Source organism: Durio zibethinus, chromosome 9 (genome assembly GCF_047325235.1).
Source record: "Durio zibethinus cultivar Kanyao isolate XHJ-2024 chromosome 9, ASM4732523v1, whole genome shotgun sequence".
NCBI classification, from domain to species: domain Eukaryota; kingdom Viridiplantae; phylum Streptophyta; class Magnoliopsida; order Malvales; family Malvaceae; genus Durio; species Durio zibethinus.
The window spans coordinates 5,142,720-5,162,629 of NC_143170.1; the positions used below are offsets into that span (position 1 = coordinate 5,142,720).

A 19,910-nucleotide genomic window follows, 5' to 3' on the forward strand; every position below is an offset into this window, starting at 1 on the left:
TTTGTAAATTCCGAATTGAACATGTAAATTGAATTCTTCACTCTTTTATTTTCTTATCTTATTTTTTAAATAAAATTTTTAATTTATTTTAGAATTTGCATTCGATGTCGTTTTTTATTGTTTTTATCCAATTATAAAAATATTTGAACTCAATTCAATTAATAAATCAAATTTAATTCAATAATAATTAAATTAATTTTTAATTTTATTTAAATTAAATTCAAATAATTTACAAATATTAATCAATAATTTACGCTTCTAATCTTTATCAAACCATATAGACACGTGGGCATCCAATTTAAGCGAGCTATTGTCATTTTAGAACGTCACCTCGAGTGGGCCCTACAGGTATGAGTGGTCGTGTAACATGATGGTGCCCTTATCAAGAAAAAAGAAACAAACAAATTGATGTCTGTCACCGCAGTGGCTAATAGGGCTACTGCAACCCTATCGATGCAGAACCAGATGCTTGTGAACACGTGTCACCATCAAAATTATATCTACCACACTTCAGAGAATAAATGCGTCCGCATCTGATCATTTTCTAGTCATCATCACCATGATCGATGTTTTGCTTGTTAGCCATGATTTTGAAAATGCTTTGCTTTAATTTTAAGTTTGTGGGGCAGATCAGGTCAAACTATCTTATCCTAATTCCCTATAACTCCTAAACCTTTGCTTTAAATCAACTTTTCAAAATAAAATTTTATCGCAACTAACTACATTAGCATTTTTATGTAAATAATTTGTTATTAATTTTTTAAATATATATTTTTTGATAAAAAATTTTAAATGAGATGAGAAAAGATTATATCATTTTTGGATTAAAATATTTTGCATATTTCAAAAATAATTTCTATTTAATTTATAAATCATTTATCAAATATATTATTAATAATGAAAATCGAATTTAAACTTTATAAATGAAGTGTTTAATTTTTATACACTTAATTAATTAAATTTAATGATATTTTTTAAATATAATTTAAATACACATTTACGAGAAATTAAAAGCATTTTAATGATGATAAGTTTCGATCTACCACTTTTAATATGATTAAGAAAACTAAACATGCAATGCATATTAATAGAAACATATCGTATATGTAATTTCTATTGTTCTACTCCAAATGAGTATACCATTGTATTTACATTTTCATGCATGAAATTTTAAATAATTTATATAATATACACATAAAAAATAATTACTAGTATTTTGTAGTGCCGTAATCATACATATTTTTATTTTCTATTTGTTATAATTGGGTTGAATGATTATTGTTGTGTGACAAATAATAGATAAATTGTAATTAAAATTTTGATTTTGAAATAAAAATAATAGATTAGCACTAAAAGTGTTGTCAAATTAAATTGATACTTCAAATACCAAGTTTTGGACCGTTCAATTAGACATGTATAAATTAAAATAGAATTTTAAAATTAAAATTAAATAAATTTTTTATTAACAAGTTAATATGGATCATGATTAAACTTGAAAAATCATACCCAAGACTTGACCCTGAATAGATCTAATTAATAATAATACAAAGTTAATGATGACATATTATCATAATCATGATGTTAAATACTATTGTTCTTTTTAAATATAAAGTAAATACCAATTTTTCAATTAACAATCTAGTTTTATTTTTCGTCCCCTCGTTTGACAATTCAATGCTTTCGACGAGTGCGAAGAGAATAAATCAAATTGATTTTTATTTTTAAGGTGAGAATATAATATAGCATGTGATTATATGATTAAAATTTTGATTACTTTAATAAAAAAATATTTTAATTAATTTATCTAACATTTAATAGATTTAAATTAAATCTTTGACTGAGATTTTTTAAACCTGTTTCTTCGTTTACGTTTGACTGAGATATTTTTTTTTATAAAAAATTTTGATTACTTGCCGAGATGATGATGCGGATGGAGTGGGATTGACACATGACACCTGCATGAATATACATGGAATGATGATATGGATAGAGTGGGATTGACACATGGCACATGTATGATGAATATACATAGATGGGTATTCATGGAAATACGGGAAAAAAAAAAAAAGGAAGGAAATTAGAATTTTGGAAGATAAATACTAATTTGATAATGGGCCTGTAAAAAAAATTTAAATTCTGGAACGCTGTGAAGAAGGTCCAAAAAGGCATTTGGCAGCACAAACGGACGATCCAAAGAACGCAACAACCAAACCAATTTACCTCTTTTTCTCTCTTTCATCGCCTTTCTCTCTCCAAACCTCTCTTTATCCATCTACAGGATCATCACCGCTACCAATATGTTATAGAGTGGAGCCAAAACAAAAGTTGTCCTCTGTTTTACTCGTTTCCTCCATCAATTTGCAGAGTCTTTTTTTTTTTTAATTCTCAGTACATTAAGTGACGATCTTTGAGGTGGTTTTGGCTTTTACACCGATGGAAACCATTTAGATAAAGCAGGTACGTTGCTCTTCTAACCGCTACAACAACAAGAAGTATAGCTTTTTTTTTTTCTGGGTGTTTGTTTTTCGGATCATTTAATGAGTCAGGATAGTAAAGATGGGATTTTGTTTGTTTGTTTACAGAGGAATCCGAAAGGGACATTTTTTTTTTTTTGAAAACCGTTGTTTCCATTTGATCATGGCAGTCGCTGAGAATGCTGGGGCAAAAATCGGGTCATCAGGTCAAAATTTTGAAAACACTGTAGTGTCGTCTGACTCCAATGTGGTGATCGATCCTGATAAATCAAAAACCAGGACTGATTCTGTGACTGCTACTAAGACTACTAAGGAAGCCAACCTTCAACAAGAAAAACCAGTGGTAGCCATCGACAGCAATGGCAATAGTAACAGTCAGATGCAAAATAGGTTTAATGAAAGGAATCCGCCGCAGATGGTGACAAAGACTGATGGGCTTAATGGGTTTTGCAATATGGAAAATCGGGTTAATGGTGAAATTTTCAAGAATGAAATGAGTGATTTGGTTGAGATTTTGTCTAAGCTTAACCCTATGGCTGAGGAATTTGTACCTCCTTCCCTTGCTAAGTATCATTATCGTAATCTTAATGAGAACCATGATCAAAACCAAAATCAAGATAATCGCTTTTCGGAGAATGGGTTTGGATATAGTACTGACAATTTTGTAGTGCACGCTAATTCCGGCAACGGCAATAGAAGGGTATTTTACTTTCTTTTTCCTTTGGCAAATTTCTTTTAATTCTATAACAATTTTATATTGGTTGTTTTTGTTGATTTTCTCTTTTCCTTTTTACTCAGAAGAGGAATAACTTTAGCCAAGGGAAGAGAAGGTTGAATAATAGAACGAGCATTGCACAGCGAGAGGATGCAATTAGGAAGACCGTTTATGTATCTGATATTGATCTACAGGTGAATAACTGCACACTTACGGTTTTTGCTTCGGTTTAACTATTTTTGTGCACTGATATTTGGATATCTTACTGATTGATTATGCTTATTGGATAGGTTACTGAGGAGCTTCTTGCGGGTCTCTTTCTGAGTTGTGGACCGGTACTTCTTGTTTCTTCTCCTATTTAATGCAAAATTTTCAGTTTATCCAACGTGGTAGTGGTGGATTATTCTCCTAAGATAACTTGCTGTTATTTTGGTCAAAAGGTTGTTGATTGTCGTATATGTGGTGATCCTAATTCTGTTCTCCGCTTTGCCTTTGTCGAGTTTTATAAAGAAGGTATTATGGAAGTCTTATGCATTTGGTAAGCATTGATATCTGCCATCGTTGTACAGCATTAACAATTCAATGTTTTTGTAGAGGATGCGAAGGCTGCTTTGAATTTGTCTGGAACCATACTTGGTTTTTACCCTGTAAGAGTGTTGCCTTCCAAGACGGCAATTGCTCCTGTTAACCCGACTTTTTTACCCAGGGTAAAGCATATATATGATGAATGAACTTTATTTAAAGTTATTGTGTAAGTTATCATGTTGATATCTGTTTTCATTTTTAATTAATTGGCTTCAAATGTTTTATGTTCTTCAGTCTGAGGATGAGCGGGAGATGTGCACGAGGACCATTTACTGTACTAACATAGACAAGAAGGTAGATTCTCATGTCCACTATTTTTCTTGAATGTCAGTGTGATCAACAACTAGAGCAATAATTCCTAGTTTGTTTGTTCAATTGATACAGATTACTCAAGCTGATGTCAAGCTCTTCTTTGAATCAGTTTGTGGGGAGGTTTGTAGCTTCTCATGTGACCAATCTTATAAATACTGCTTTTCTTATACCTTTTAAATTTGACGAGTTCTTACTGAACATTTTTGCTTTATGGTAGGTTCAACGCTTGAGGCTATTGGGAGACTATCATCATTCAACTCGTATTGCTTTTGTTGAGTTCACAATGGTATTTGCTCTCTTGCTAACTTTATTTACTGAAACTGTTGCAACATCTGGTTTTATGGTACCATATTAGATTACTAGTGTTGTTATTTCTCAAATTGAGAACATTCTGTACTATGTAGGTGCCTATACCTCAAAGCTTATCTATTCTAAGATGAAAAATGACGTGGCCTGTTCCCTTGCAACATTATCTAGCTAATTCTTTACATGAATAGTTTACTATCACGCTTTCTTTGGTATTCCAAGCATTAGTGTCTTTTTAATCTTTTGGATGAAGTAAAATGACATTGGTGCTAAAACCTCTTCAGAAGAGCTCATTTGGTTTCTCATTCAGTTTTGGCATCATGCCTCCTTTTTTATTGCTGCTTGGTTATGTTATTTGAAATGGGTTTTGGAATGTGAACTATATAGGAAATACATTGTCAAATTGGGCTGTGGAAGCTGATTTAGGAGAATCAAGATGTGGGAATTGAACAGTTCTGTAATAGTAGTCCAGATCTTCCCATTGGTTACTTCTCTTCCTGCTACCGTCTAAGATGGATGGATGGGGAAGATACTGAAATGTCCTTTTTGAAGGCTATAGTTTCCCACTGCAAGGAGCCTGGGGGAATTGAGATTTTTAATGTGTTGCACAATGAATGTTTTCTGCAAATAGCAGATTTAGAAATGTCTAGCTTTCCTTCGGTTATCCTGACTCCTGAGTTCTATCTCAACCAGGGGATAGTCATGTGTGCCTGGGGCGCACTTAAATCTCAATAACTATATGCACTGTTGTTGGAAGATAGTTTGTGACAAAAAGCCTAGTCAGAATATGCCATCAGGACATTGTACTTTTTTTGTTTTGCAATATAGAGCATCTCTCCATGCAACCATTTCTCTTTTATGCTGGCAGCCAGACTGGCTGATTATCCATTTGCTTGAGAGCAGTATTAGTTTTAACTTGTCTAGTTTTTTATCCAGTACCACAGCCATTTATTGCAACATAGCCATGTCTTTGGTGTGCTTTTGTTTACCTGAGGAAGTGCACTGTACTTGCACAGGATGAATCATTTTTTTTGTTGCCGCCAATTCTGAGGACGAGTTAATGCACTTTCCTTCTTTTTGTCTTTTGACTATTTCTTATGCTTTCCTAACAGTCTAGAACTTGTGTTTCTGTAGTTAAGCAACTTTTGTTTTATCTACTAGGTGTTTTCTGAGTGTTGTTTCTGGCATGCCGCATGTTTAAAGGGGCATAGTTGAACTGGGATCTAAGCTGCTACGCTATCCTATTACCCCTCCCCATCCACCCCATTAATAACCAAAACTTGGCATCATTGGCCCTGTAGCTGTTTAGCTGGAATCATTTCTGCAAGTATTTCTCACGGAATGGAACTACCAAAATGTGTTTATATGGAGTTATGCTTGTAAAATTTTCCATGTGATTGCCTTTGAAGTACTATGCTGCAACTTGCTTGCTGGAGTTTCTCATAATTTTTGCTTTATTTGTAAACTAGAAATGTGCTTGGATGCTGTGTGCAAGGATGATCCTTATGTTTATTCACACTCTTGCAGGCTGAAAGTGCGATTGCAGCCCTTAACTGCAGTGGTGCCATTTTGGGATCACTGCCCTTAAGGTTGGTTCGTGGACTTTTCTGTTTGAGCTGATATCTTGCATTTTTTTGGGTTGTAAAATTCAAATTTCTTCCCTAATTTTATTGGATTATTTGCCTGTTGTACATGCAGGGTAAGCCCATCAAAGACACCTGTTCGCCCCCGTGCCCTTCGCCCTGCAATGCACTAAAACATCCTTGCTTGTTTTTTTCTCCTGGACTTATCAACTGCCAATATATATGTTTACTCTTACGTAGATAGATACAGCAGTACATTCAAGGTACTTTTGGCGTTAATATTATCATCTTGTCCCTGCATCTTAGTTGGTATCTTTGTTTGTTATAGGGTGTTAATTGTGGTTAGTTTCTTCAGCTTGTAGAGTTGAATGGGATTTTGAGGACATGAATGGTAATTTATGTTGCACATCTCTAGGCGTGATCCCAAAGACAGATTGTTCGTGCATATCATCTAACAACTGATAATTTAAAAAAAACAATCTCTACTGTTCTTTATGATTTGTTTTCTGCTGATTGCATGGTTGCAATTTCAGATGCCTTAATCGTTATGGAATACACTGTCCAAAAAAAAAATCGTTATGGAATGCTAGATTATCGACAAGTTCAGTCTTTTGGTTTGAATTTCTAATAGAAGAGTTGCAACTTCAAAGTCAAATCCATGTCTCTTTTGATAGTCGAGTTGGCTTCTTATTGAAATAAGTTGTACATACATATTTTTAACCCTGTTTATTTTTCTCATGTTGGTAAAAAATGGTGATTCCCTTAAAAGAATATGGCAGTTTGACTTGATCATATCGTTAAAATGGGATTCTTTCGAAGGATACGGAAAATAATTAATATTTGATATTGCAAGGTAGCAAATACATAAGGTCATGTTGAGTTCATGAATTTACGGGCCGCTTGATAATTGAACATTACGTAAAATTCTCAAAATGAACTTTAGGTAGAGTTGAATTCCTTTGGTCTGAAAGGCACTTTATGTCAGAGCAATGGTTGTAAGTTTTTCATTGGATACATCTGTTTGGGCATGAAATTGAACTGCTGAGACTGATTGGTAGACCATTATTTGTTTGTTTAACAAGTGCCATATTAATTTCAACCACAAAATATAAGTTAGGCAATATAAGCATTTTATGCTTTGAGCTTTAGGAACCTAGCAATTGAGCAGCCACAAACGTATTTGAAATGTTGGCATTTACCTTTAGCTGGTGGAGTGTGGACCAATCATCCTCTTCCCCTTGCGGGATTCGCTGTCAAAGTGTATGCAGCATTTGAAGAATTAGAAGCAAATTAGTTATACATGAACAATCATGTGCGTGAATTAGGAACAAGGAACCCAGAAACTCGATGGTTATTTAATTTGTTTGGGCATTTTCTTGGATTCCCGACGTGTACTTCATGAATTCCGGAAGTTGAATATGCAGAGCGTGTACAATGGCAGGGAGACAGACACTGACTCCATAATAAACTGCAAAATGAAGGAAATCTATGATGAACTGACAAGCCAAGCAAGACCCAAGTTGTCTCCTCTTTCATGATTCAGAGTTTCAGACCAAATATTTCCTTTTAGATAAAGAACAATCAGAATCTTATGAATTCATAATCGATAATGCGAACATATATTCTTAGCTATAAGAAACACTGTAGGATTATTTGAGACATGAATTTAAGAAAAAGAGTATCCGCAAAAAGGGTAAAAAGTGTGTAAAGTGTAAACTGAAATATCCAAAAAAAAAAAAAAGTGTGAATTGTGTTCTGTCGAAAAGAATATATCCATAATAGCAAAGCTAAAAATGGCTAAAAGTGAAAAACGTATTCTGTCATTTACTCTTGAATGTTTCTCTAGTCTTTGCCATTGAGGCGTGATTTTTGTGAAAAAAAGAAAATGTAAAAACCCGTCCCTTTGTTTTCAGCTTGTAGAGAGTATCATTTCCACTGTTTCTACTGATTCTAATCACTGGCATTACACTGATGAATTTTGTGCAGAGGCAGTTCCTGGTATACCGGAAACTTCTGATGTGGCTGGTCCAGCTGCATTGTAAAGGTAGCTTGTTACAATAAGATCTAGCTATTTCCCCTTCCCTACCACCCACCAAGTAAAGTAGTGCAAATAAAAGAACATTAAATTTTTAGATAACTCAACCGGTGGCAGCAAGCGATGATGGAGAGGCTACTGGAGGAAGTGTCAAGGTCCCAAATGCACGGTATTGCCCAGACGAGTAAGGGTACTGGGTGATTTTCGGATACTGACTTGGGCTGCTCTGTCCATGTTGGGGATAGAGTGGGAAGTAACTTAAGTAGGCTCCAGGTGATCCAGATGTCCCAGTGGTGTAATGGGATGGGAACTGCTGCCCTCCATATGCATTGTAATAGTTCTGCAAAAAAACAACTTATTTCAAGTCCAAATATCCTACTATTGTTTAACTCATTTGTAATAAACAACATCAAGGACCTGATACTAGACATTGCAATAACCATGTAGGCAAAAAAGTATCAGGTATAAGTTGAATACCACAAATTCTGAATTGGAAATTGCTTTGACTCGTCTACAGTGTAATTTAGAATAACCATAATTTTAGATAGAAGAAGTGACTAACCATTGAATAAATGTCTTGTGTGTAACCAGGATACCTGAATGTTAAAAGGCAAGCATTAAACTACAAACTGAAATAAGAATTTAAGCAAATCATTTCAATTTTCAAACACTATTAAGCTATGCAGATATTCTGAATGATCTGATCTACCCATAAGCTGAATAAGGAAATGCATATTGCGGGATGAGTTGACGGTAAAATGCCGGAGTACCGGTACTGGATGGTGCCATGACTCGAGGTGGCGGGCTAAATTTCTCCATCCCTGTAATTAACTCTGTTAGCAAAGAAGGAGAAGAAGAGGAGCTTTATACAAAGTGAAACAATCATCCGCAATATCAACTCCTATATTTATGTATGGTTGGATGGTTAATTGAGGGGTTGAATACTGAAGAGTTTCACTACCATGCTGAGAGGCAGAAGTTGGACGATTCTTTTGAGCACCAAAAAATGCAAGATTACAGTTTGCTCTTCTTCCATCAATCACAGGAAATGGATCATAGCAAGCCCTCATCGCCGAATCCGCATCCTTAAATGTTACCTTGAATACCATAATGAAAACGAAGTTAAAAAAAAAAAAAACAACAACAAAAAAGATAGATAAAGAGGCGAAAGATGGAGGGGATACGTGTGCTTACAAAGCCATAACCTTTTGATCTTCCTGTACTTCTATCATTGATAACCACAGCTTCTAGTATCTCTCCGAACTGCTCGAAATAACGCCTTAGGGTATCTCTTTTAGTCTCCCAAGCCAAACCTCCGACAAAGATCTTGGTGTAAGTCGTGTCGCCAAACCCTGTGGCATTGGTTTCACCCGTCATCTTATTTGGCCCTGATTGAGACATGGAATAACAGTCCAAACAAGCACAGCCAACGCCAGAGAGATTTAAAAAAGAAAGAACCCAGGTGAGAATCAACACCTAAAAGCCAAAATACACTGGAAAAAGGTGAGACAAAGCGATGAAGAGCCGTTGGCTGACAGATATAATTATGGACTGAAAGCAATCACATCAATCCTCTACAATAACTCCAATCAATATAACTTTTCTTCTCTCTTCTTTCTTTTTCTATCAAAACCTTATTAGAATTCCACAGCCAACTCACCTTAGATTCCCCAGCAAAGATACCCTAAACGAGAAAGTTATCACTGTTAGAGGTTTGAAAAAATTGAATTAAAAAAAAAACTACAAATAACAGACTCCATGGGTGGACTAGAGAAACAAAATAGGAAAAACCCTTATTGAAGATTTTATTCAGCATGTATCGATCATAATTAACTAAACAAGAAATGGAACATAACAATAAAAAAGGTGCAAGTGGGAAAAAAAAACAGTAGAAAGGGGAAATTTCCAATGAAATTCAATGAACTTTATTTCCATATTTTTCATCTTTTATTTGACATATCAATACTTGCCATACTTTTTAATGGGTCCAAAGATACCTTTGTTTTTTTCGATACAAATCAAAAAATGGATCCAAAGATACGTGCCTTGCTGTATCCAACTCTCCATCTTTTCTTCTTTTCTCATGATCTAGTGTAAGTTGTCAATGCTTAATAATACTCCTTTTCCATATTATTAAATTATTTATCTAATGGCTAATTCATACTAGGTATTCCTGTGGAATACGTATATATATGTAGCATTTGGTATTATATTTAAGATTATTATAATAATTTAATTATAATGATGATAAAATCATTAAAGTGATTTAATCGTAGATGATCTTAAATTATCATATTTGATATATATTATAAATCATTAATATTTTTAAATTAATGTGTTTAATATTATATAAAAAATAAATTATTTAATATAAAATATCTAAAATAATTTTATAAAAAATATTTAATACTTATTGAATTAATAATTTATAAACTAATTAAACATAATTTTATACAAAACTATGAAATATAAATTAATTTTAATAAAAATAATTTCTAAAATAATTATTAAATAAATTAATTACTTTTTTAATTAATAGAAATTTATAATACAAAACTTTTTTAAAATATGTGGTTAAAAAACCAACTTTTAAAAAATTTTAATTTCCAGCTTCCAAGTCGTGTTGACTATATTTTTTATAAAAATAAATTAATCAAAAAATAATATTAAAAATTATTTTTTCATAATAAATTTTTCTCATGATAACAAAATTTTTCATCTTTTATATCGAAAATCAGATCACTCATTAAGATAATAATTTTATCATTTCAATAATTTAAAATCACTATCACATAAAATTTTTAAATTACTATTAAACAAGATAATATAATTATTAAATATAAATCATCATAATTTTTAAACAAATAACCTCATACCAAATACTCTCATAATATTTTGGGGGCCATTGGAAAGCATATTCATTGACCCTCACCTTTTCTACCATTTCAAAAGCAGCTCATTCGGCAAGTCTTCTTCTTTTGGATATAATAAATACTAAATAAGTTTTTTTTATGTGAAATTTAAAATTTAAATCAGTTGATTTTTAAAATCATGATATTTAATAAACTTAAATTTTAATTCTTATAATTTATATTTTATTTTTAAATTACAAAATCTTTTATATTGAAAAAAAAAATGCTTCCAATTTGTTTTGTTATATGAGAGAAACCGTTATTTTTCTAGTGTGCGAATTTTCTTTGTGATCGTTAAGAGTATAAAGAATTATATATCGAGCTTCCTCTCCAATAATTAGAAGAAAACCAAAAGAAAAGGAAGAGGTACGGATCTGGTTATTCATGAAAACATGAGAATCAAGTTGAATGCATATTAAATCATTGGAACTTTACATGTAATAAAAAAAAATTGAAAATAAAACCAATTCTGCATTGGGTAGTTTTCATTCCCAAATAGAAACATAAGAAATGGCTACTATACTATTTTTTATGGATAGAAACTAAGTTAAGTTGCTGATTTCGATTCTCATAAACTTTGGGTTTATAAGAACAAAAGCAAAACTAAAAGTCAAAATCCATAAAGATTATCCAATCGATAGAGATAAAACTCCTCATTTTTTGTCGGTCAAGATTCGTGAATTTGCTAAACACAGTGAATTTGCTATTCAGTTCATAGCCTTACTTGCCCAAATAGGCTAAAAGCCCAAACAAACCTCAATGTTTTAAGAATCCAGGAAAGAAAAAAATAGTGACCCAAAGTTACCTGAACTACGACCAATGCGATCCAAGTCCAGTTCACAGGTTCCATGCTAGAGCCTATTAATGTTTTACTGTACTTTCTCTTCCCAAACATGGGCTCTGACTCCAATTAAATATATCAATTTTATTCATATCTAACAAAAAAATATAATTTTTTATCTAAATAAGAATGAAAATAAATATTATATTATAAAAATAAAAATAGATATGATTTCAAATTTTTATTAAATACAGGGATAGCTATGGGTAATATAATCCGATACCCAAATCCTATATATATATTTTTATATATATTTAATAGATAGATTTTTTATTAAATAATATAAATTATTATGTTAGATTAATTAGAATTAATATATTTCATTAAAAAATATATTAATATATATTTATAAAAAATTACTTAAATATACACGATAAAATAAAAAAATTAAAAAAATAATTTTATTTTTATTTTTTTAAATATTATAAGTATAGGATTATCCATATCTATTGAATACCTACAGGGATGTAGATGATGATAGATTTGAAATATTTATTGTATATAAGTACAAAGATAAATATAATATAAAAATTCAAGGACAAGGATGGAGAATGCTTTACCCTCTCCATATCCTACTCACTGATGTCTTTAATCCCAACTTCGTTGCTCATCATACCAGTCAAAACGACAATTTAATGTAGTTTTTATTGGATTGGCTTAATTAAGCTACAAATTCATTATTAAGGGTATGAGAAAGTTTAGTAAATAATTTAATTTTTAATTATTTATATTTATTTATTTTATTTTATAAATAATTATTAATTAAAGATAAGATAATATATTCATATATATATATATATATATATATATATATATATATATATATACACATGAGAATAGATTTCATTCATATTCAACTCATTTATACCATAAAAAAATTATATTGCCCTAGCCATAGTAGGAGGTTTGCAATTTCCCTACAAATTCATGACTTTAAAAATGTCTTTAACAACCCACTTGGAACAAGCTGATCGGGGGGTGCTGAAGGCGGCTCCAAAAGGACAAGAAGGAAAAGGCTTGTACAAAGTAAAAGATAAATCCATTGAACTCACCAAGGATTATTATTATTGTTATTATTATAAATCATGATTAAATTAGCTTAGTGGAAAGATAAACCAGAGCGAGATGGATGGCTTTAGACGCACCAATAGGCTTCTCCAATTGTGAACATATAGTTTTGTTTTTGTTTACTTTTAAATTACTTACCTTCGTTGGTTGAGCTAATGCTCTTCTCCTGATTCCTTTCTCCTCCAATGAAGTTGTTGCATATAAAATGACATTCTCCTAGTGGAAGACCCAACATTACCTACGAATACCTAAAGCAATAAGATTTTGACCCTTTAGTTTATTACAATTGCATATTATGAAGATAAATGACATCTGATGTAGCCCCACAAAAGGATCCAAGACTTTCTCACGACCCCAAATAATCTAAACCATTCGATGCCCTCAGAGCATTGGAAAAAATTTCCCTTCTTATTATATCGGAGCTGTCCTTGAATATGATTTTGGTGCCTATAAATGATCACACGGAATAAAATAGTCGTGCCAAATGCTTTTCCATTGAAATTAATAATCCCCCACTCTAATCGACTGTTGTACAACTAGTCTGTTACTGATCTCGTATGTACTTGTGTTTCATTGACATCACCGAACCCTAAGGATGATGAAATAATGCAATGTACAGATTTGTTTTAAAGAAGAAAGAGAAGGGGACAATATAGAATAAATTGGTGGTCGACCGTTTACAACATAGATATTTTATAGACCACTATGGAGGTGCATAAATATCAAGAACCAATATCTTTGCCTTTTTCTCTTTTAAAAAATCTGATCCAGTGACCGAGAAGATTTAGATTTTGGAGACTGGCCATTACTCCTTGGTGACAATCTCTTTATTTTGGTCTATAGTTGCCCTAACTAATTACATTTTGCCATTTGTGCAGCCATCAAGCTGATAGACGGTGAGGGAAGTCTATTTTGACATGGACACTATTAGGCTTTCCGACAAATAGACAGAGCCGAAGGCCACAGGCCAGGGGCGAAAGGAGATTATCAATGATAGTGAGCAATGTCAATGCGCCACCTTCCACTAACTGACCCTCTTTGCATGCGCATTTGACAACTTTTTAATTGTAAAACGGAAAGATAACTTTCTACTCCTCCACTCAAATGCAAAACAAACCCATTATTTGTTTAATGTTACTTTAAAGATATGTATGTATGTATGTTACCCCTGCTCCTTTTACAACCAAACAACCAACTCTCTTGGTCTCATATATTATCTCGTCTCTCTTGCTAATAACCCCATAGCCCATAGCCTATAGACCATAACTCTTCTTGGCTCTAATTTTTTTGAAGCTAAATATGGGAAATTGTTGGGCTTTGCTTAGACCAAGTGAAGGATCTTGCCTGATCGGAGCTGTCAACACTAAGCCCGATCAGAAAGTTTTGCAGGTGGTGAAGATGGATGGAAAGATATTAGAGTTCAGAGCACCAGTTCTTGTTAAAGATGTCTTGGTGAAGTTCTCAGGCTCGGGTATCGGTTTATCAAAGACGGGTGCACAGCATCTCCCGCTTAACTACGAGTTGAAGATGGGGAAGGTTTACTACATTCTTCCTTCAGTTGATGATCCTGTTAGAGCTCCCACTCCTGAAAGTAATTCTGATTCATCTGTGGCTGACACACAACAAACCGGAGGTGTCAAGAGAATAAAAGTTGTTATAACAAAGCAAGAGCTTCATCAATTGTTGACGAAGCAACTATCGGTGGAGGAGGTTCTTGCATGCCTTGAGAAAAGAAATGGTAATTTTGTTGTATCTCCAAGAAATTGGAAGCCAAAGCTCGAATCCATATCGGAAGAAAACGAGCAATTATTAAAAAAGTAACTAGATTTTCAGCTGTTTCGCTAACTCTTTTAACTTCAGCTCAACGTATATGCTAGGTCCTGAAATGAAAAATTATATGAATCGATTAGCCTGAAAATGAAAAGAAAACTGTTGCATAAACAGAGGGTTTATCTATTTTCATTTGCTTTCAGCGCAGCATAACTTTGCGAGTTTGATCTTGTGAAACGAGAATCAACCATGATTTCCTAGTTGTTGGGCTTTGTAAAATCAATTAGCAATAAACAGAATAAATTTAAATATCAAAATTACATGCAATTCCTTAACATATGCGAGATAATATTATTTAATAGGCCTTATCACTTGAAGATAAAAATACAAAGGATCATTCCAAATAACAAATTTAGAAAGGGTAACAAGCAGAAAACCAAAACAGAACCAAAACTTTGATATGATTTTAAGCATTTATCCTTGACAAATAAGTAGAAAAGATCAAAAAAAAAAAAAAATCAACTTGAATTCACCTCAAAAGTATAAGAACTAGAACGTTGTTGGAGGTTAACTGGTCTTATCACCAGCTAGTGCAACGGGTTGAGGCCGTGACTTCAAGAATAGTCTTTCAACCGAGTGGATTAGATAAGGTTTACCCTTTGCGCCTTTCTCATAGACTCCACAAGCGAGTCTCTTAGTAACAGGTGGGATGAGAGACATTCCAAGCTCATCAATAGACATAAGATGTTTTTCTTTAAAGGGTTGCTCCACATGAAAGTGTTCGTATATAGCTGTTGCAATAAACAGTGGCTTGCTATAGTCCAGTGCTCGCACGCCGCACGTTAGCAAATTGTCTTCCAGCAAAATCTGCTAAGCGCACTGTTAGCAGATGATGGGGAAATGACCATAATATCAGCCCATCGACAAAGCTCAATGTGAAGCACATTGTCACCTCCTTTTCTTTTTCTAGCTGGACATTGCATGATTTCATTGTCATCAGTGTAAACGTTTAGATCATAGGAAAGGGATGCTTTGTCAATGAAATGCAAAGAGGCTTTCGAGGCAATTGCTTTTTCTTTTTCCCATTCACAGAAACAGTGGCAGATGGGGTTTTTGAGATGGTCTGTTGGGCCTCGGACGTTAACTCGAGTCCCAAAAGTGTAGTCTGGCAGGCTTCACTTAATATTCCCGAGAACGAGCCTTGGTCCATATGTTAAGGGTTAAGACTTTTCTAGACTCATGTAACTTCAAGACATAAGAATGGATTCTTTCATATCTCATATCAGTCTAACACAAAAAAACGGTGTACGAACAATCAGGACTATGAGATTTGGCAACCTAGAACGCTAAGAACAAAATGGTACAGCAAAAAATGGTACAGCAAATGTTTGAAGAAAGGCTAAAAAGAGAACAACACAAAGGAAAGGCAAGAGTAAAGATTTTATTACTCAATGGTTCTGGTGTGTTCGATGAGAGTAGGACACTCTGTTTATAGCCAAGTCCCCCTTACAATTAGTGCTGAGATACATTCTTAAAGTCTAGAGATTATGTCAGTTTAAATCCATTGATTCTAGGAGATATGATATGATGCTACAGCATATTCTTAGCATCTTTGTTCCAATTTGAGCGAAAATTTATCTTGATCAATTTTAAACCTGTGCTTAGTAACGCTTGTGCCTGGACTTGTACTCGTGTCCGCATTTGAGCCCGACCCAATGTTGCCAACTTTGATTATCTCAGGATTATGTTCAAGAGTTCCTACACCTTGGTTTGACCATACGCTCTCACCTCAATCCTTAGTGCCCACCTGTGTGTTTGCTTATGTACCTGTGTCATAGGTCAATACTTAAGCTCCGAATCGCGCAGCTTTAGGATCCTGGAATCCACACATCCGATGTCCCAGATCAGTCTACATGTCACAATTCACACCCTTGTGAGGTATTGTCCGTTCTGACCCATCTGGCTTTACGATTTTGTCCTATAAAAGGTACTTCACAAGGCAGAGGTGGTGTGAACCCTTATATATTCTAGTGACCTTCTTCATTACGATTTTGTCCTACAAAAGGCACCTCACAAGGCAGAGGTGGTGTGAACCCTTATATATTCTAGTGACCTTCTTTTTATATCCGATGTGAGATTCGAAACTCCTCTTTAGGTTCATGACATTCTTTCCCACCCAACCTCGCGATGCCCTTGTCACGGAGGTTGGTCACCCCCGCCTACCTCCTTTGAGGCGCTTGATGTGAATTGAAATGTTTAGGGCTACCTCCTAGCTCTGATCCACTTGTCACGAGCTGAGACTTAAACTCTGAATCTGCGCGACTCCAAGACTTGAGAATTCACTTATCCGACATCCCAGATCAGCTTACCTACCACAGAATTCATTCATCCGACGTCTCAGATCAGCGTACCTGTCACAGTTCATACCTTTGTGAGGTATTATCCGCTCTGACTTTCATAACCTCACGATTTTATCTCACAAAAGATGTCTCATAAGGCAGAGATACTGTGAACCCTTATGTATTTCGGTGACCTTCTTTTTATATCCAATGTGGGATTTAAGACTCCTCTTTAGATCCGTGACACCTGCACCTTGATCATCACTACCCGTACTTAGGCCTAACTCAATTGTGTCGAATCTAAACATTATCTAAGACACTGGAGTCCTGATCATTGCTCACACAACTATTCTGGCTAGTTGCCCGTGATCGAAACCTTCAATACACTTCAAAAGCTAGTCTTCTGGCTATCGAACTCTATCTCGCTAAAACTAGAACTATTACTAAACTCGGAGAGAATCTTTAGGCTTGGATCAGCTTGCGAACTATGACATTCTCCCTTATTCATTCTATCAACTGTTGCGCCTGAAGCAATAATCACAACAATACAGAAGCAATAGACAACAATCAATAATCAAATGCGCAGGAAAAATAAAGCACACCAAGATTTACGTGGAAAACCCTCCAGTGTAGAGGGAAAAACCACGGGCCACCAGAAAAATCTTCACTATCAAATAATAGTTATACAAAGTTCTTCTCTAGCTAAAACTAGAGCTAATCAACAACTAGAGAAACAATTGGAGAAATCTCACCAAATAAGTGACTCAACAAATACACCCTGGATTTGTTCCTAGAGAGCTTCAAACCCGATCTTCACCGTTCAGAATGTATAACTCTGAATCATAAACCTCCTGACAAGGTTCCAACTCAATCGGACCACGGATCGACTTCCGTTTAATCAACTCTCCCTTCTCCTTTTTCTCTCTCTGCTTTTCCTGGCTTTTCTTCTTTCTCTGCTTGGTTGTCGACACACACCTTAAACAACCCCACCTCTTTTTTATTAAGTAGCTAGGGCTCTGTGTAAAATAAAAGATCAAGGCCCATGGCCTTTACTTGGTCCAAAACCACTTACATGGGACTGGACCCCATTTTCCTAACAATCTCCCCCTCCAGTCCCATTAGAAGGAGATTCATCACCATAGCAATTTCATTTGGAACTTACCTTGGCCAGGGAACTCATTCCGGCCAAGTTACTGCAAAGCTCAAGCTTTTCCCTGGGAAGTATCTTAGTCAACATATCTGTCACATTTTTATCAGTATGGACTTTCTTCAATAGCATCTGCTGTTCTTCAATCACTGAACGTAACCAATAATATCTAACATCAATGTGCTTTGTTCTAGCATGGTACATGGTATTCTTACTCAAATCTAAAGCACTCTGGCTATCACAAAATACCACATACTCTTTCTGATTCAACCCCAATTCAAAAAGAAAACGTTTCATCCAAAGCATTTCTTTACATGCTTCAGTTGCTGCAATATACTCAGCTTCTGTAGTTGACAAAGCAACACACTTCTGCAACTTAGACTGCCAAGATACAGCTCCTCCTGCAAAAGTGAACAAATACCCTGAAGTAGATTTCCTACCATCAAGATCGCCTGCCATGTCAGCATCAGTAAACCCTTCTAGAATTGGTTGTGAAACTCCATAAGTCAAACACATTTTTGAGGTACCCCTCAAATATCTAAAAATCCATTTTACTGCTTCCCAGTGAACTTTCCCTGGATTAGAAAGAAATCTGCTCACTACACCAACTGCATGAACAATGTCAGGCCTTGTACAAACCATAAGATACATTAAAGAACCGACTGCAGAAGAATAAGGAATACTAGACATAGCTAGTTGCTCTTCCTTAGACACTGGACAAGATTTCTTACTTAGATGAAAATGGTTGACAAGTGAACTGCTAACTGATTTAGCATGTTGCATGTTGAATCTACCAAGCACTCGTTCAACATACTTTTCCTGTGACAACCACAGCTTTCCAGCTCTCCTATCTCGGATAATGTCCATACCAATAATCTGCTTTGCTGGACCTAAATCCTTCATATCAAAGGACTTAGACAATTGTTCTTTCAACCTGCAAACCATACTAGCATCTTGTCCTACAATCAACATATCATCAACATATAATAATAGGATAATGAAGTTACCATTAGGGAATTATTTAATATACACACAAGAATCTGCTGCTGTTCTTTTATAGCTATGACTCATCATAAAAGAATCAAACTTCTTGTACCACTGTCGCGGAGCTTGTTTCAAGCCATACAAGCTTTTCTTCAATTTGCAAACTAAATGCTCTTTCCCTTTCACTTCAAAACCCTCAGGCTGATTCATATAAATGTCCTCCTGTAAATCACCATGCAAAAATGCAGTTTTAACATCAAGTTGCTCAAGCTCCAGATTCAAACTAGCTGCCAATCCCAGTACCACTCGAATAGAACTCATTTTTACAACTGGAGCAAAAATCTCATCAAAATCGATGCCTGGTTTCTGAGAAAAACCTTTTACTATCAATCGAGCTTTGTACCTCACTAGTTTGTCACCATCCTTTTTCAACTTGAACACCCATTTATTCTTTAATGGCCTCTTCCCTGTTGGAAGTTTAACAAGATCATAAGTACCATTCTTTCGCAATGACTCCATCTCTTCTTTCATTGCTTTTAACCAGTGCTCTCTATCCGGAGTAGCCTGCACATCTTGAAAGCTTTCTGGCTCCCCTTCACTGGTAACTAAAATAAAATCTGAACTTGGATACCTGGTAGATGGCCTGCGCTCTCTAGTAGATCTCCTGAGCTGAGACTCTACATCACTTGATGCTGAAGGTAGCTCCCCCTGCTCAACACTCTCAGGTAGAGAGGATTGCTCCCCCTGTTCAAAACTAATAGCATCTGGCTCATCACCAACTATTGCTGGCTCATTCATATCCCCAAGTTCTGTTTCTGGCTCATTTTCACCATCTGTGG

The 19,910-nt window shown here is 34.6% G+C and overlaps 3 protein-coding genes and 1 pseudogene across 10 annotated transcripts; 2 read left to right on the top strand and 2 right to left on the bottom strand.

The window, feature by feature from the left end:
* The first annotated feature begins 2,117 nt into the window (after positions 1 to 2,117).
* LOC111308723 (polyadenylate-binding protein-interacting protein 11-like) lies at positions 2,118 to 8,520 on the top strand. Of its 7 annotated transcripts, XR_016345092.1 has the most exons (13): positions 2,130 to 2,457; positions 2,583 to 3,174; positions 3,273 to 3,383; positions 3,480 to 3,524; positions 3,630 to 3,702; positions 3,784 to 3,896; positions 4,009 to 4,068; positions 4,159 to 4,206; positions 4,304 to 4,372; positions 5,920 to 5,981; positions 6,091 to 6,238; positions 7,962 to 8,019; positions 8,109 to 8,520. XR_016345092.1 is itself a non-coding variant. In XM_022907270.2 (11 exons), the coding sequence occupies exons 2-11, from the start codon at positions 2,638 to 2,640 to the stop codon at positions 6,146 to 6,148; spliced, it is 1,176 nt and encodes a 391-aa protein (XP_022763005.2). In that variant the 5' UTR covers positions 2,118 to 2,457; positions 2,583 to 2,637; the 3' UTR covers positions 6,149 to 6,470. The 7 variants fall into 7 exon arrangements, 3 of the variants coding, with proteins under 3 accessions (XP_022763005.2, XP_022763034.2, XP_089621749.1); XR_002692294.2 differs by having other exon boundaries at positions 7,962 to 8,143; XR_002692295.2 differs by lacking the exons at positions 7,962 to 8,019; positions 8,109 to 8,520 and adding an exon at positions 6,331 to 6,470.
* On the bottom strand, positions 7,770 to 14,081 carry LOC111308765 (uncharacterized). Its single transcript, XM_089765204.1, has 17 exons — positions 13,998 to 14,081; positions 13,692 to 13,738; positions 13,182 to 13,278; positions 12,970 to 13,069; positions 11,728 to 11,822; positions 11,651 to 11,659; positions 11,466 to 11,525; positions 11,180 to 11,296; positions 10,008 to 10,111; positions 9,671 to 9,694; positions 9,487 to 9,503; positions 9,205 to 9,362; positions 8,972 to 9,107; positions 8,720 to 8,831; positions 8,573 to 8,606; positions 8,119 to 8,350; positions 7,770 to 8,006 (listed from the first exon to the last, which is right to left on the bottom strand). The coding sequence occupies exons 1-17, from the start codon at positions 14,079 to 14,081 to the stop codon at positions 7,939 to 7,941; spliced, it is 1,494 nt and encodes a 497-aa protein (XP_089621330.1). The 3' UTR covers positions 7,770 to 7,938.
* On the top strand, positions 13,506 to 14,797 carry LOC111316004 (uncharacterized). Its single transcript, XM_022918020.2, has one exon. It carries the CDS (start codon positions 14,131 to 14,133, stop codon positions 14,650 to 14,652), a length of 522 nt encoding a protein of 173 aa, XP_022773755.2. The 5' UTR covers positions 13,506 to 14,130; the 3' UTR covers positions 14,653 to 14,797.
* On the bottom strand, positions 14,578 to 16,437 carry LOC111302817 (phosphopantothenoylcysteine decarboxylase HAL3a-like; annotated as a pseudogene). Its single transcript, XR_016344884.1, has 5 exons — positions 16,429 to 16,437; positions 16,196 to 16,326; positions 15,904 to 15,939; positions 15,135 to 15,774; positions 14,578 to 14,711 (listed from the first exon to the last, which is right to left on the bottom strand). The product of XR_016344884.1 is annotated as a phosphopantothenoylcysteine decarboxylase HAL3a-like (transcript).
* Positions 16,438 to 19,910: the final 3,473 nt, after the last annotated feature.

Bases quoted from the DNA above. Each gene is read 5' to 3' on its own strand.
- LOC111316004 (XM_022918020.2), top strand. From the start codon at position 14,131: ATGGGAAATTGTTGGGCTTTGCTTAGACCAAGTGAAGGATCTTGCCTG.
- LOC111308765 (XM_089765204.1), bottom strand. From the start codon at position 14,081: ATGGGCTATGGGGTTATTAGCAAGAGAGACGAGATAATATATGAGACC. The intron at 9,108-9,204 runs GTAAGCACACGT...ATGGTATTCAAG, and splicing joins GATCAAAAGGTTATGGCTTT to GTAACATTTAAGGATGCGGA. The intron at 8,832-8,971 runs GTAGTGAAACTC...AGTTAATTACAG, and splicing joins AACTTCTGCCTCTCAGCATG to GGATGGAGAAATTTAGCCCG.
- LOC111308723 (XM_022907270.2), top strand. From the start codon at position 2,638: ATGGCAGTCGCTGAGAATGCTGGGGCAAAAATCGGGTCATCAGGTCAA. The intron at 3,897-4,008 runs GTAAAGCATATA...TATGTTCTTCAG, and splicing joins ACCCGACTTTTTTACCCAGG to TCTGAGGATGAGCGGGAGAT. The intron at 4,069-4,158 runs GTAGATTCTCAT...CAATTGATACAG, and splicing joins GTACTAACATAGACAAGAAG to ATTACTCAAGCTGATGTCAA.